Genomic DNA, 14,321 nt, shown 5'->3' on the forward strand with positions numbered 1-14,321 from the left:
ATGTCATATGAATGATATCTAGAGTCTCTTCCAGTTTTTACTTTCTGAACATTTTTTGTTCCTTTATTGTACTCTTTATCCTGTTTTGATTTATTTTTTTATCTGTATTTCTTCTTCAGGATGTTATTCACATGGTTTCAGCTGCTTATCTCTGTGCCTCACCCAAATCTCATGCTTGCATATTTCAGATTCATCACCCAATATAGGAAAGAACTTTAGCTGAAAAAATTCTGTTTATGACAAATAGTCCTAGAACATCTCCCATCTTGCTTTTGTTTTGTTTTGTTTTGTGTTGTTCAAGCAGGCTCCATGCCCAACATGGGGTTTGAACTCATAACCCTGAGATCAAGAATTGCATAGTCTATGGACTGAGCCAGCCAAGCACCCCACATCTTGCTTTGATTGTACCTTGCTCTTCGGCCAGGGTTGTCACATAAAATTTCAATGGATGAAATTCTCATTTTACTTTATGTAATTGACAACTGTTAAGTTATACATTGGGAAAGCTGGGGCTGCCCACATGGTGCTTTGCTCCTTACTTGCCTTTGTGTTCTTATGCTCACCGCATGGTGGCTTCAGCTGTTATCTTACATCTCTGGCTTTTCCATTTTTCCTTGGACAAGCCTCTTTCCNNNNAGTGTATTTTAAGTGATTTCCTTGATCACTTGCCTATTTTTCTGGCCCAACTGTGTCCATAAGTATACTGACTACTATAATTCAAAATTGGTGAGGGAGAGTTACAAGGAAAGGCTGTATTTATTGCACAATATGTCCAGCATGTTGCTAAGAAAATAAAGAGGAAATGTTGAGTGGGTATGGCATGCTTGCTTTTTTATTCCTTTTCTTAGAAATTACACTTTCTTGCCAGTGGCTTTGGCAATCGAGGGCTAATACATAAGAGTACCCTGGGCAGCCAAGGTCTTTTCTACTTGGACCTATGACACTGGGGTCATTTCATCATTTCTTTTTACAGCTTCCTCTTAGTTCAGTATGAACATATTCTTAGAATGTATATTAGCTAAATAATTCAAATATACAGTAGATATTGACTTAAGTTTTCTAAGCATATAAAACTTATACGACAATCAGGAGTGTCCCCATCCCTCATACACGTAGTGTGTTAGGAAAGCAAGTTATATCATCATTATGCTAGTACTCCCCTTGTTTACTTGTAAAGGGCATCTATCCGTGCTAAGGTCCTGAATATATCTACTATCTATTAATGATAAAAAAGAACATTGTAAAAATAAGTAGTGTTATACACAGTTAGACAATTACAGTGTGAACAGCAACCACTAAAGAGGCAAAGAAATTTCAAGACTGCTTTTGTAAGTAGGTACATAGTAAGTACTTTTGAGGCCTGTCTCAGACTCCATCGTAGTACTTCCACCAAATCCTGCTCCACTCTGAGCTTCAGTTTCCTTTTTTCCTTCCATCTTCTGTTCTTCCACAAGCATTAACTGATAAACTTTGACTTACTGCAGAAGATAATGGGCCCACACCTGAGCAGTCCCATTGTAATAAATATGTGCTGCTAGCATTCGTTCTCCAGAAGTAGTTACTCTCTAAATGTTACCCTCCATCCTACAACCCTTCAAAAATCCCCATTGTCTACAGAATAGAATTCGCTTTCCTTAGGAGCCCAGGACGCTTTGCCCTTCCTTACCTGACCTCTTCCTCTTTCTCTGTTCTCATCTCCATCTATCGCCTTCCTTGCACTTCATTTCCCAAATTCACTACTTGATTAACTTGTATTACTCATTTCTCACATCCATTTTTCCTTTCCTTTTAGCCTAAAACTTTCTTCCCCTCTCAGGTCAAATTCCACTTCATCTGGCTTCAAGATTCTGCTCAGGACTCACGGCTCCAACCTCTTTCCTTCCCCCATTCATCAGCTAAAATGAACTAGGTATTTCCTTTGTGCCTATTATACCTTATGATAGCTCCATTAAAATATTTACTACATTTCATAACAAGTGGGTTTCCATATTTGTTTTCCCACGAAAGCTCTGATCTCCTTCAGGACGAGAATTACACCTTTTTATATACTGTTGCATTCTTGGAAACTAGCAAAATGCCTGGCAAAACACAGACATTTAATACGGAATACATTTTCTTTACCTTCAGCAACCACATGTCCATCTATCTTCAGCATTCTGCATGCATGACTATCCTCTGAATGTACTCATCACTCAGAAATTCTGCTCTAAGAGTGCCTGCGTGGCTCAGCCGTTAACTGTCTGCCTTTGGTTCTGGGATAGAGCCCCACATCGGGCTCCCTGCTCGGCGGGAAGCCTGCTTCTCCCTCTAGAATTGCGGAAATTCCCATCTGGTCGAAAGTTCCTGCCTGTACTTCCAGAGATTGCTTACTCTCGTTAGGCCTGGTTTTTGCCTTTTTTCCTACTTACGGTCATTCAAACCCCGTTCAGTGTTCTGGTTTATTCCTCAACGACTGGCTTCTCTGCCTCCTAGCTCAACTAATACAGTTAGTCATTTCGGCCCAAACACAGTCAACCTCCTCTCCTTACCCTGACACTTCTCTTGACCTATGGATACTATGTTGCAACAATCTTGCCATACATCTACTTGGGTAAAGAAAAAAATTTGATATCTAATCTCATCTGAGTATTACTGCTATGGATACTTTTATTCATTTTTATTTCACATTAGCCAGAATTTTCTCCCTTTTTAAATATCCCAAACCCATAACTATTTACCTCACTGTCAGTTGAGAATCCTATCTTCCACCTCACTGGAAAATTAAGATCATTTAATTTCAAGTTCTCTGCCATGTATTTCAAAGTATGTATTATATCAACTCATCTTCTCCTCTTCTCCTGTTTCAGGAAAACTGGTACACTTTGTACAGTCCTAATTCTTTTGGCCGTGACTCCAATGCTACTGGAATTTGCTTCATCAATTTATTCCCACACCTTTGGCGGTTTTCAACTTTCTCACCATTGGCCTCTTTATTTTGAGCCACAAATCTCTATCCTAAAACGGCCTTTCTGTGATTCTGGTTGCCCCTATTGTTACAGATACCATTCCACGAGTGTCCTTACTTCTTCTTCTAAAATCTCAGAAGTGCTGCTTATAATTCCCCCCCATTACTAGTTTCTTAACCACTTTCAGTGCATTCCAATGGTTTGTGATAATGACTCCCTGTGTCCAAAAACCTCCTCCTTGTTTCCACTTTAGTCGCCGTGTATGTTGCGTTTTCACTCTTAACTCTACTTGTTTCTTCTAGCTATTTCCTTCCATGACCTTTTATTCTCTTCTCCTTGATACTGTGTATTTTTCCTATTTCCTTTTGCTCTACCAGCCCCTGAATAACAGGGAACACTAGAGTTGTATCTTTAGACAATTTCTTTTCTCACTTGCAAACTTACCCTAGGGAATTCATTTATTCCTTTGTCTGGAAAAAAAATCTCTACAGTTATACTTATGACTTCTCTGAGCATTACATTTAACTGACAATACCTTCTGGACACCAAACTTACCATGCTCAAGGTTTAACCCTAATTTCAGCCTGGTTTCTTATCTTTCTTTACCATATAACCAACTTTTTAATCACATAGGCATGTTATTCATTCATTTCCCTGATTTCTCCCATTTCTTATATTTTAATGACACATTTGTCTTCTCATTGCCTAAGATGCCCAGTGCCATCTTTCTAGTTGATGTCATTATGATGTCTGTCTTCGACTATTGTAATAACATGTTTATTATATGTTACTATAAAAACCTCCTTTACTAGGTTACCCTGAGATATTGCCATAAAGTCATAAAATTATGAAAATTTCACAATCCTTCCTTCTTTTGAATCTCTAATATCTTCCCTTATTTCCAGTGAATTATGTCACCCTTTGAAATTCAAAGGCATTATGATCTGACTCCATCAAACCCCTGCAGTAGTATCTTACACTCTATACCTTCTGTGTATCCTGAAGTACAGAACCCATCAAACCTGGTATTTTTCTCTTCAAGCTCCTGTCTTTCCTTCAGCCAAAATACTTTATTCACATTTCATCATCTCTTAAAATTCTACTTTTTCTTTTAAGTTCTAACCAAAATAATAGCTCTTGAATGACCAGTTCCCCTGCCCACACTCAGCACCAATGCCCCCTTCCTCCAATTCAGGCATAATTTAATTCTACACATTTAAGCGCAAATGCTACATTGAGAGCTAAATTTTATAACAGAATTTATAAAGGGAGTTAAAACATGGATACTGCATATGATCAAACAGACACACATGTAGTCAGACAGATCAAGTTTTAAATAGTATCTTTGCCATTAACAAGCAATATGATTTTGAGCAACATTTCTTTTGAAAGAAATTTGAAAGAAAAAGAGTACTTTAGAATCCACTGGTCAAAATGAGGTTCTGAGGATCTGAATAATTAATTGGAAACCTTTATCCCACAGTAGTTTTAGAGGGAGCTTATCTCTTGTTGTCTCAATTTCTTCAGCCAAAATACGGAGAGGATAGCTACCTCATGATGTTTTTGTAAAGATTACACAAGATAATGTCTGTAAAATGCACAGTGCTTGGAATAGGGGTGATACTAAGTATAAAAAGTAAAGGTTATTATTATGCCTCAAATAGAAAAAGGTAATCAATATTTATCAGGTAAATAAGTCTCCATGACACTTTATAAAATTTTTGTAACAGATTTACCAAGGATTTTAACTATACCAGCTATCCAGATAGATTCTTTTTCTGAGATGTTTCATTACAGAGGAAGGTTTATTCCTCTTGTGTACAGAAAATTGGTTTGAAGTGAACGATTTATTTTTCCCAAATCAAGTGGTCCTGGGAGCTAAGCAGTTTGCCTTACATGACTAAACTACCATCATGGACGTGTTATCTTTTCGGTTTCTCCACTGCAGCTTAGAACACTAACAACTGCTCAGGTTAGCGTGAAACTGGCCTTTGTGAAGCCCTTGTGCATCTCTGATGTTCATATAGAACTCCCCCACTTTAATATCCTGAGGACCCACCCAGTGCTAACGAGACTTAACTGCATCCACAATAAGTTGAGGATTGAGCCAGAGTCTCAATGTCTTCCAGTTATTGTTTAAGTTATTAGACAATTGCATTTCCTGGACAGATTTCCTTTACTGGCTTGTGAATTGCTCCTTGTTAAAATGCTCCCCAGAATTTCTGGGGACAGATAATAGGCAGAAATCATATTCTAATCATGTGGACTTCTTGGAATTGAAGCTCACTATTGATTTTATCTCAAACCACAGTATTAGCATACCACCAAATACAGTATATAAACCACCACAAAAGCAGACAGACCATCATCCACTTAGCTTCGCCTTCACTTCCTGTCCTCCACCTTGGAAAACAGGTAAGAATTTCAGATTTAAATTTGATGTATTCTCTCTTCACCTTTATTTCAAACTAGGCTGAGATACATGAAGAAAATAATTGCTTAAAATATAGTCTTTGAATTAAGGGTATTTAAAGTAGTACCGACACTATTTTCAACACTTAGGTTAAAAAAATAGAAATGTCTATAGAGATTGGGTACAAATTATGACTGCATGAGCTTAAAAAATGTAGTAACAAGACCAATTAACAGGGTATATTTAAAAAATCTATTTCTTGAATTCATAAGTCTTCCAATTTGGTTAAACATACAGCAACAATAAAAGAAGACATATTTAAATTATTGTTTGAGGATCTGAATAATTAATTGGAAACCTTTATCCCACAGTAGTTTTAGAGGGAGCATATTGAGACAAGAAACCGCAGGACGTGTTGGGGATGTGCATTACTTGAAATGTTCATAAATATTTTTTCAGAAGTATGTATTCATCAAACTTATTTAGTGCCTCCAATGTCCCACTTTATCATTTGGCTTATAATAGTTCAAAATATTATTAAAATAGACATATGAAGTAAGAATTAAGTTAAAAAGAAAATGTTTTACTTTGTAAGAAAATTCTAGATGGGACAGAGATGACTTGGAAACAAAAGCAAAGGAAAGAGAAGATTTGAAAGAAAGAAAGTACTTTAGAATCCACTGGTCAAAATGAGGTTCTGGCTAGAAAATTAGTATATAAAATGCTAATTAATCATAAAATATAGAAAATGCAATAAGATCCTTCCTACATATGATCTCTAATAGGATATCAAGTTCTTTTTTTTTTTTTTTTTGAGTCCTGACAATAAGAAATTATTTGGAAACTTACGAAGCTCTTAGGCAAAGCAAAATTAAGATTTATATAGTACCCATGAGAAAGATCTAGAAAAAAATATCTTTTCCCGAAGAAAGAGCATAATCTTCAGGCTTCAAATATTGGAAAGGATATTTTGCAGATGAATTAGGGACTTTTTTCATGAAATGTTTTTAGTTCAGAAATTTAGTTTAAATATCTGAGATTGAAGATTGTATGCCAAGTGATATTAGTGGCACAAACATCATTTTGTATAAGAAATTAATAGAAATGAAACAAAATCAAGCATTTAGCACATTTTGATTAAAAAGGTTAACATGTATATTATGTTATACTACAAGAAGCCTGGAGTGGGGATTGGGCAAGAGGACCTGACAGTTGGGTAAATCATCAAGAAATCACAGAAAAAAATATAGTGTATGATCTCTAAAGTGATGTGGCACAAAGGAGAGGAGACATTATTAGATGTGTAGGGATGTGGACTGAGTCATGGTTATAAATGGAGAGGAGACAAACCAATCAGTGAGCATCAGGATAAATGGAGGAAATAAAGGAAATGCTCCAATGAAAATCTCAGTCTAATTGGAAATAAGGAGAAATAATCAAAAAAACAATATTCATGGAAATAATTTGGTTTAGTAAAAAAAAAAAAAAGAAAAAGAAAATATGATCTTCTTTGTATATATTTTCTTTGATCAGTCTCCTCCAGATAGAACTGAGACTCTATCAGGGCTGAGACCTTAATATTTTGTTTGCACTATCATCCCAGCACCTAGACCGTGTCTCGCAATAGAAGGTGTTAAATAAATATTTTTGAATGAATGAATTGATTAATAAATGTTTCTGTAAATACTTATAACTTTTTCCTGTCTTTCAAAAAAAAAAAAACAAAAAAACCCAACTATAGCGCTATGAATGAGATGAAAAAGAGTGAGGTAGGGTAGAGGCGATGGCTGAAAAAAGCTGAATGGCTGACTCTTAAGTATGAAAATGATATGTAAGAGTAAGGAGCTATAGTAGACACTGACCCGGCCTATAAAATAAAGCCTCTATTAGTATTTTTTCCAAAATGCAGTTATTTTTATTACTTATTATCTTTAGTTTCTTTAAAAGGAAAGTAATCCTAGCTAAATAAGAAAATAGAGAGACCAATATATTACCATTCTTTCATTTCCCCATTGACAGGACTTGATAGCCATGAAGGTCCTCATCCTTGCCTGCCTGGTGGCTCTTGCTCTTGCAAGAGAGGTAAGCAAATGTCTAAATAATTAAGATATAATGGAGTATCTGCCTATATTAGAGAAGAACATCAGCAACATTGTTACAGTACAAATAAAGCAGAATTGCAACAGATTCATTTGCATTTCTTAGAAAATCATTTACTTTCATGTACTTTCAACAGTGTGCTGTAGGGGCATAAATCTGGGTCAAATTCTTTCTATGTCACTGTGCCACCAGTTCCTAAAGGAAAAGCAAATGGACAGATAAGCAAACAGACAGAACAAAAGAAACAGATAGAAAAATGACAATAATAATATTGCACAGATATGATTGCACGCATGTGCAACCTAGATAAATAATTCTTCTTCCAGTGATCAAATATATGTATCTCTTACCTTACGGCACTGGGCCCAATTCTACCTGTGTCTATCCAAAGACATCGAGAGGATGGAGTGTCAGGCAATAATCATAATCATAAATATATTTGTAATCATAATAAACTGTTAAAAACAAAGTAAAAAAATAAAAAATAATAAATAAATAAAATAAAACAAAGTTAAATAACTTTGTCACCCATCAAAAACTGTTTATTCACATAGGATAAAAATGTATCAATAAAGTTACTAAATATAAAAGACATAAAAACAACTACCTTTCAAGACTCTCAATAAGCATTTTTTGTTTCTCAAATTTATGAAATAGCTCTGCATAAAGAAGGTAAAACTTAAATAGGAAAAATGTTTAATAATGAGTTACCTATGGAAACCAAAATGGTGTTTTGTGTTGTTTTTTTGTCTTTTCCTGCTACAGAAGGAAGAACTCACTGTATCCACTGAGGTAAGATATTTTTATTCACAAAAAAATTTCCAGCCATAAATATTAACATTCTGCAATGATCTAGGAAAAGCCGGTTGTTGATTGTTTTATTGCTTTGTTTTTCTTTTACAGACTGTGGAAAGCCTTTCAAGCAGTGAGGTAAGACAATGTTTTCAGAGGAAATTTCCCAGTTTTGGAAGAGTAAAATGCTGTACTATCTTTCTATTGTGTTACATTAGGACAGTTAGGTCAAAGCAACTCTGTTCTGACATAAGTTTTTATGTAAATTTCTATTATACTTTTTTTCCATTGCATATGCGTAAGGACAGAATAAATATCTGGAGAATTCAGTATTCTAGCACTTTCTAAGTTGGCTCGCTACTTGAAATGGTGTTGTGACACCCTCTTTTTTTTAATGAACTCTACAGTCCTGCTTTCTGTCTTGAGTTCTCTTTACCCTGTCCTCATCCCCTATACTGGTATTTATTGAGTGCTGTCTGTGGATCAGACACTGACTAGGAGCTGTGGTACAAGGGAAAAGAGGGATGCCTATAGTAAAGAGCTGACATGCAAATGGACACATTTTGCAACTACAAGAGTCACTTTAGTAAGTAAGAGATGGTGAGACGTAGTGTAGTCCTAAATCTGCCTAGGAGAATCAGGTAGGTATTTACCCTGGCACCACTCTTTTTGGATATGTTAGTTAACCTGTTAAATTGTACATCAGTATACTTTGTCTCTCTACAAGGCTATCAGACCCTTAAGGGAGGCATTTATTTCTTATAATTAATTTGAAGTGTTAACATAATAAGTAACCTAAAATGATTAAAAGAATTAAAAGATAGAATTCATATTATCAATGAATATTATTCTTTTAGTATCAGATAGGGTATTAGCAATGATTTGTTGTCCTCGGAAAGGAGCATGGTGATGGAGAGAAATTAGCATTTACTAAATACCTCTTTTTGTACGATGTTCCCCGATTTTCTTCTCTTATGTAACTGCATTCATTTTTCTTTTATATAACAAGCTTATGCAGAACAATGCAACATCTAAGTTTCAGCAATTATCCTGAGTTTTTAATATTATCAAACAAGGTGTCCACATTACCTATTATGTGTCTTAATTTTCTGATTTGTATTGACAAATAAGGAACATTCATAAAACTAAAACTAATTTTATTTTTATTTTTATGAAGGAATCCATTACACAGGTCAACAAGGTAACATCTTCATATTTAAATGTACTTATTTTCAAAATTTCCTACATTTAATTTTTATAAGTGGTAACATTTCTTTATATGTGATTTGGTTTTTAGCAGAAACTTGAGAATTTTAAGAGTGAGGAACAGCAGCAAAGAGAGGTAACTTACTCATGATAAGTTCATTTCTAAAATTATTGTGAAACATAATACATTCAAAATATGTGTATTTTCACTCTAAAGAATGATAATAAAATAAATGCCAGTGCAGAAATTAAGTTTTGACAAAGTCAAAATATTTTTAAGACATAAATGCATTTTTCAAACTCAATCAATTTGCAGAGTATAGAATCAAAACCTAAGAATAATTCTTGATTTACTCACATTTCCAGCTGGGGAACTAGGTTCCCCTTAGTCTCAAGGTGGTTATTCTGATGAACGAGAATAAGGCAATATGGCACATTCGTTAGCTGTATACCTTTGGCCCCGAGTTTCTCCGTACTTAATTTCCTTTTCTGTAAACCAAGAATATTCCTGACCCCCGAGTATTGATAAGCTGGCACACAGTGAATATTCAATGATTTTATATAACATTTTGTAGGTTTTATATTAACATTTACAAATACATGAAGTTCTTAAAAGAATTTCCATTACACCGATGAGAGAAGGGAGGTACAGAACAATTGAGTACACAATTGTCTGACAATATCACAGTTATTAAGTTGTAGAGCTTGCTTAAAATTGAGGATTTTCTTCGACAACATAAAATTCCTCATTTAACCCAGCTACATGTGTAACATATTTATTTAATTGTAATATTTCAACTTCCCTATTTTATCGATGAAGTTGTATTATTTGGAACTTACACGAAATATTTCCTAAATCAAAATGAATTTACAAATTGGTGTCTCTCGAAAGACTACCTTCTCCCAAGGGAAGTAGTGCTAGAAGGGGGCTGGTGTGAAGTAAGTCCTTGACTTAAGGTGCAAAGTAAGAGTAATTTTCATTAAAATAACAGCAGCAACAACAAATAAATCTTGGAGTTATCCCTCTGAGTCTTTCTAAATAGATCTTTGATATAAACACAATTTGCTCTATTATCAAAACATTATGTTGACATGTCCATGCCTATGAAGACCAAAGTGGACAGCTAGAGCTATCTAGGAGATTCAGAAAAAAATTGAAACAACTCTTGAAATCTCCAAACATTGATTTCTGTTTGATCTGTAAATTCACCTATGAAGGGAGTGAGTTAATGAGAAATCCCTCAATGAGCATTTTACTCATTAGTCTTCATTTGATTGAAAATAATGTCTTAATCAAATCAGTAAAAGATTTTCCTTCTCTTTTTTCACTCAATTACGATTGTTCAAAAGACAGGAGGTTAATTCATCACAAGTGACTGTTATGGCTGAATCATGGACTCAAAGATTCTTTTCCTTCTTTCCAGAATGAACGCCAGAATAAAATCCACACCCCATTCCAGCAACAGTCTCTAGTCTATCCTAATGCTGATCCCATCCCTTATGCCATCCCTCCACAGAATGTCCTGTCTCTTGCTCAGCCTGTTGTGGTGCTGCCTTTCCCTCAGCCTGAAATAATGGAAGTCCCCAAAGTTAAGGAGAACATCTTTCCTAGGAGCAAAGTGATGCCCTTCCTTAAATCTCCAATAGTGCCTCTTTTGAACAGCCAAATCCAGAGCCTCACTGATCTTGAAAATCCGCACTTTCCTCAATCTCAGCCTCAGCCCCAGCCTCAGCCTCTGCCTCTGTCTCTGCTCCAGCCCCTGATGCACCAGATCCCCCAGCCTCTTCCTCAGACTCCCGTGCTTACTCCTCAGCCACTGCTGTCCATCCCACAGTCCAAAGTCCTGGCTTTTCCCCAGCAAGTGATGCCCTTCCCCCAGATAGACATGCCCCCACAAGCCTTTCTGCTGTACCAGGAGCCTAGCCATGAGGCCCACCCTGTGACTCAACCACTTGCCCCAGTTTACAGCTCTGCTGTTGTTGTAAGTCCAAACTTACTAATTCTGCTGTCTCACTTATGACATGAATATGGCAATAAAGGAAGTAAGTGAGAACTCTAGCATGAAAGAATAAATGAATAATGAACGGATCTAAAATGCATTCTTTGTTTTAGATCGGTGATTCTCAGTACTAACAATGTAATAGAATAACCTGTAGAACTTTTTCTTTCCAAAATCCCAATGTCTGGGCCTACCTGCAGAGATTCTGATACAATTGTTCTGATCTTCTATGTAGAAGATACTATTGGGAAAAAATTATTTCAGGAGATTCTGATTTAATTGATCTGTTGAGAATTTGGATAAAGAGGATTAAGGCTTATTAAAGCTGTAATTAAATTTGATAGTCTGATTGGGCTTGGAATAAAGAAGGTTTTTTATTTTCTACAATTCCGAAGTTTTTCTTGTGCATGTTTATTGGGCAGATGCCTTATTTCACATCTTGTTTTTGACATATGCACATATGATGGTAAACAATTGAGATGATTATTTTATTACTCAAAGAATTGTTAGGGAAAGTGTCTTTGTGTCTTTGCCAAAATGTGAATTGTATATTTATTTATTTTGCTTTTTAAATTTTTTTTCATTTTTAAGGTTTAAGAGAATTTCAGAGTTAATGTCCCCTCCCCACTTTGGTAAGTTTTGGGAGTATGGAGATTACACTGATCATTTTTATAGATGATATCTTTTTACATTTCATTCTCCTGGATAAGTCCAAGACAGTGACAAACTTTATCAATATACCAACTTATTTATTAATGATCAAAGTGTCATGGATGTCTCAAGGGTTGACTAACATCTACTGACCTGAAAGTATGTATCAAAATTTAATTATGTGCCATTGACAGATTTCACTGGTTTGCATTCAAGTGCCTATGCTCTGATGCTTGATTATCATCGTGTTTTAGGAAAAACTGAAAATAATTTCTCCTACTGTTATGTGAATGTATTTGAGATTTTTTGAAAGATCACTTTCATTCTCATTTCTAACTTAAGCTTCATAACTTCAGTTGTTTTTATCTCATTTAAAATTTACATATTATTCTTTAATTCATGAGTCAAGATAAAATTAATTATTCCAGGTATGAGGTTTAAAAAGAGGAGAGAATATAGCTTTGGGATTCATAAAATGCAACTCTGTGATCATGATAGTCTAGACATTTCACTAAAACAATACCAGGTGAGCTGATATTTAATCATACAAGAATTGTCATATGTCTCCAAGGTAGGGCTCCACATTTTGCATTTTTAACAAAATTTGTCTTGTAAATTAATCACACCAAAATTACAAATGAGGAGGGATGAATAGTCACAGCACATAACATAACTAATTCTATATGTTCTTTATATTCTACAGAATTGACTGCGACTGGAAATGTGGCATCTTTTCACTCGGCATCCTGATAGCAAAAATTAATAATTTTTAAATGAATCTACGTGGAAAAAATGAAAATCTGTTCCTTTATTTATTTTATGTACTATATGACATTCATCTTAATCTGAATTTGACTCATAAACTCTACATTTTCCAAATTTTAATTCAATAATACCATAGAAATTTAATTTTGAGTTGGAAATATCCTAAACATGGGAAAATATGTATAATTTCTGGAATTGTGTTTGTTATTATTTAAATATCTATTTCCTAACCGGTCATTTCAATAAATTAATCCTTTAGGCATATTTACGTTTTTCTGTCTTTATTATAATTTTTTTAAACCTGAGTTGGCCTTAAGATTATTGTCAATTTAAGATTGTTGGTGTTAAAAATAGCCATGGAAGAATTGAAATTACATAGAATGCTTTGAATTGAATGGTAAAGACTATCAAAAAGTGGCGGTAAAGGTAGGGTGATCATACACTCTGTGTGCTCTAGAAAGCCTTGGTGTACACCCACTGCCCAGTTAAACTAGTACACTTATGCCTTTCATTCTCAAACGTACTCAGTATTTGATGTTAAATGTTATGGTCACTATGGAAAAAAAAAAAAAGCTTCAAATGTGAAAGCTGATTCACAGTTCAACAACGTGTAACTAAGCGGTGCTGTGGGAGTTACTCAGTCCTTCAGAGCTTCAATTTCCACATCTATACAAGAGGCAATTCAAAGATTTCTACTGAAGTTTTAATATGCGGAGTGCACTGCACAGGTGCAGGACAATGGCTCCCTAGAGTTCCGCATTACTGACTTCAGTACACCAGAGCCGCAAGAGCCAGTGTCACAATCAGAATGAACTGGGTTATGTGGTTTTGGCCGGTAATGCCCAAGAAATAAGACTTAACAGGAGACTCTAATACCCATTTTTTTTTAATTGCAGAGTAATTGTTTCATTGTAATGAATAATCCCCCACCAACTACAACACCCGTACACCCAATCTCATCCCCTTGAGTTTACACGGCAACTCATCCTTAGCAATTATGCCATCTTTCCTGCCATTCTCAGTAACTCCCTCGCCTAAGGATCAAGTGTGAGACAACTTATGCTATAATGGCTTTCATTTTTAAAGAAAATTCCATCTTGTAACAATAGACTTCCAAACCCCTCCCAGTCCTTTAGGCTACTCTATACAACTGTTAAGAGAACTATCCATACTGAATAGATTATGCTTTCATTAACCTGCTTCCATCAAAGTTTTGTCCCTGTGGAAATCACTTTTTTCCAAAGTTACCAACAACTTTTGTCTTGCTAATCTGTATTCACTTTACCCAGCCTTTCAGAGGTATTTGGTAGAGTTGATCATCCCTTTTTTGGGAAATACCGTACTTCTCTTCATTTGAAATCTTAAACCCACTAAAACCCTTGGCTTCTCTCTTAGCTCATTAGCCATTTCTTTGCAGTCTCCTTTCTGGCATTTCTTTTTCCAACCTTT

At 35.2% G+C, this 14,321-nt stretch overlaps 1 protein-coding gene across 1 annotated transcript; it reads left to right on the forward strand.

Annotated features, from left to right (window-relative positions):
* The first annotated feature begins 6,013 nt into the window (after positions 1-6,013).
* On the forward strand, positions 6,014-11,477 carry CSN2 (casein beta). Its single transcript, XM_008683646.2, has 6 exons — positions 6,014-7,440; positions 8,224-8,250; positions 8,362-8,388; positions 9,428-9,451; positions 9,548-9,592; positions 10,881-11,477. Exons 1-6 carry the CDS (start codon positions 7,390-7,392, stop codon positions 11,475-11,477), a joined length of 771 nt encoding a protein of 256 aa, XP_008681868.2. The 5' UTR covers positions 6,014-7,389.
* Positions 11,478-14,321: the final 2,844 nt, after the last annotated feature.

Source organism: Ursus maritimus, unplaced genomic scaffold (assembly GCF_017311325.1).
Source record: "Ursus maritimus isolate PB19 unplaced genomic scaffold, ASM1731132v1 scaffold_8, whole genome shotgun sequence".
NCBI lineage: Eukaryota > Metazoa > Chordata > Mammalia > Carnivora > Ursidae > Ursus > Ursus maritimus.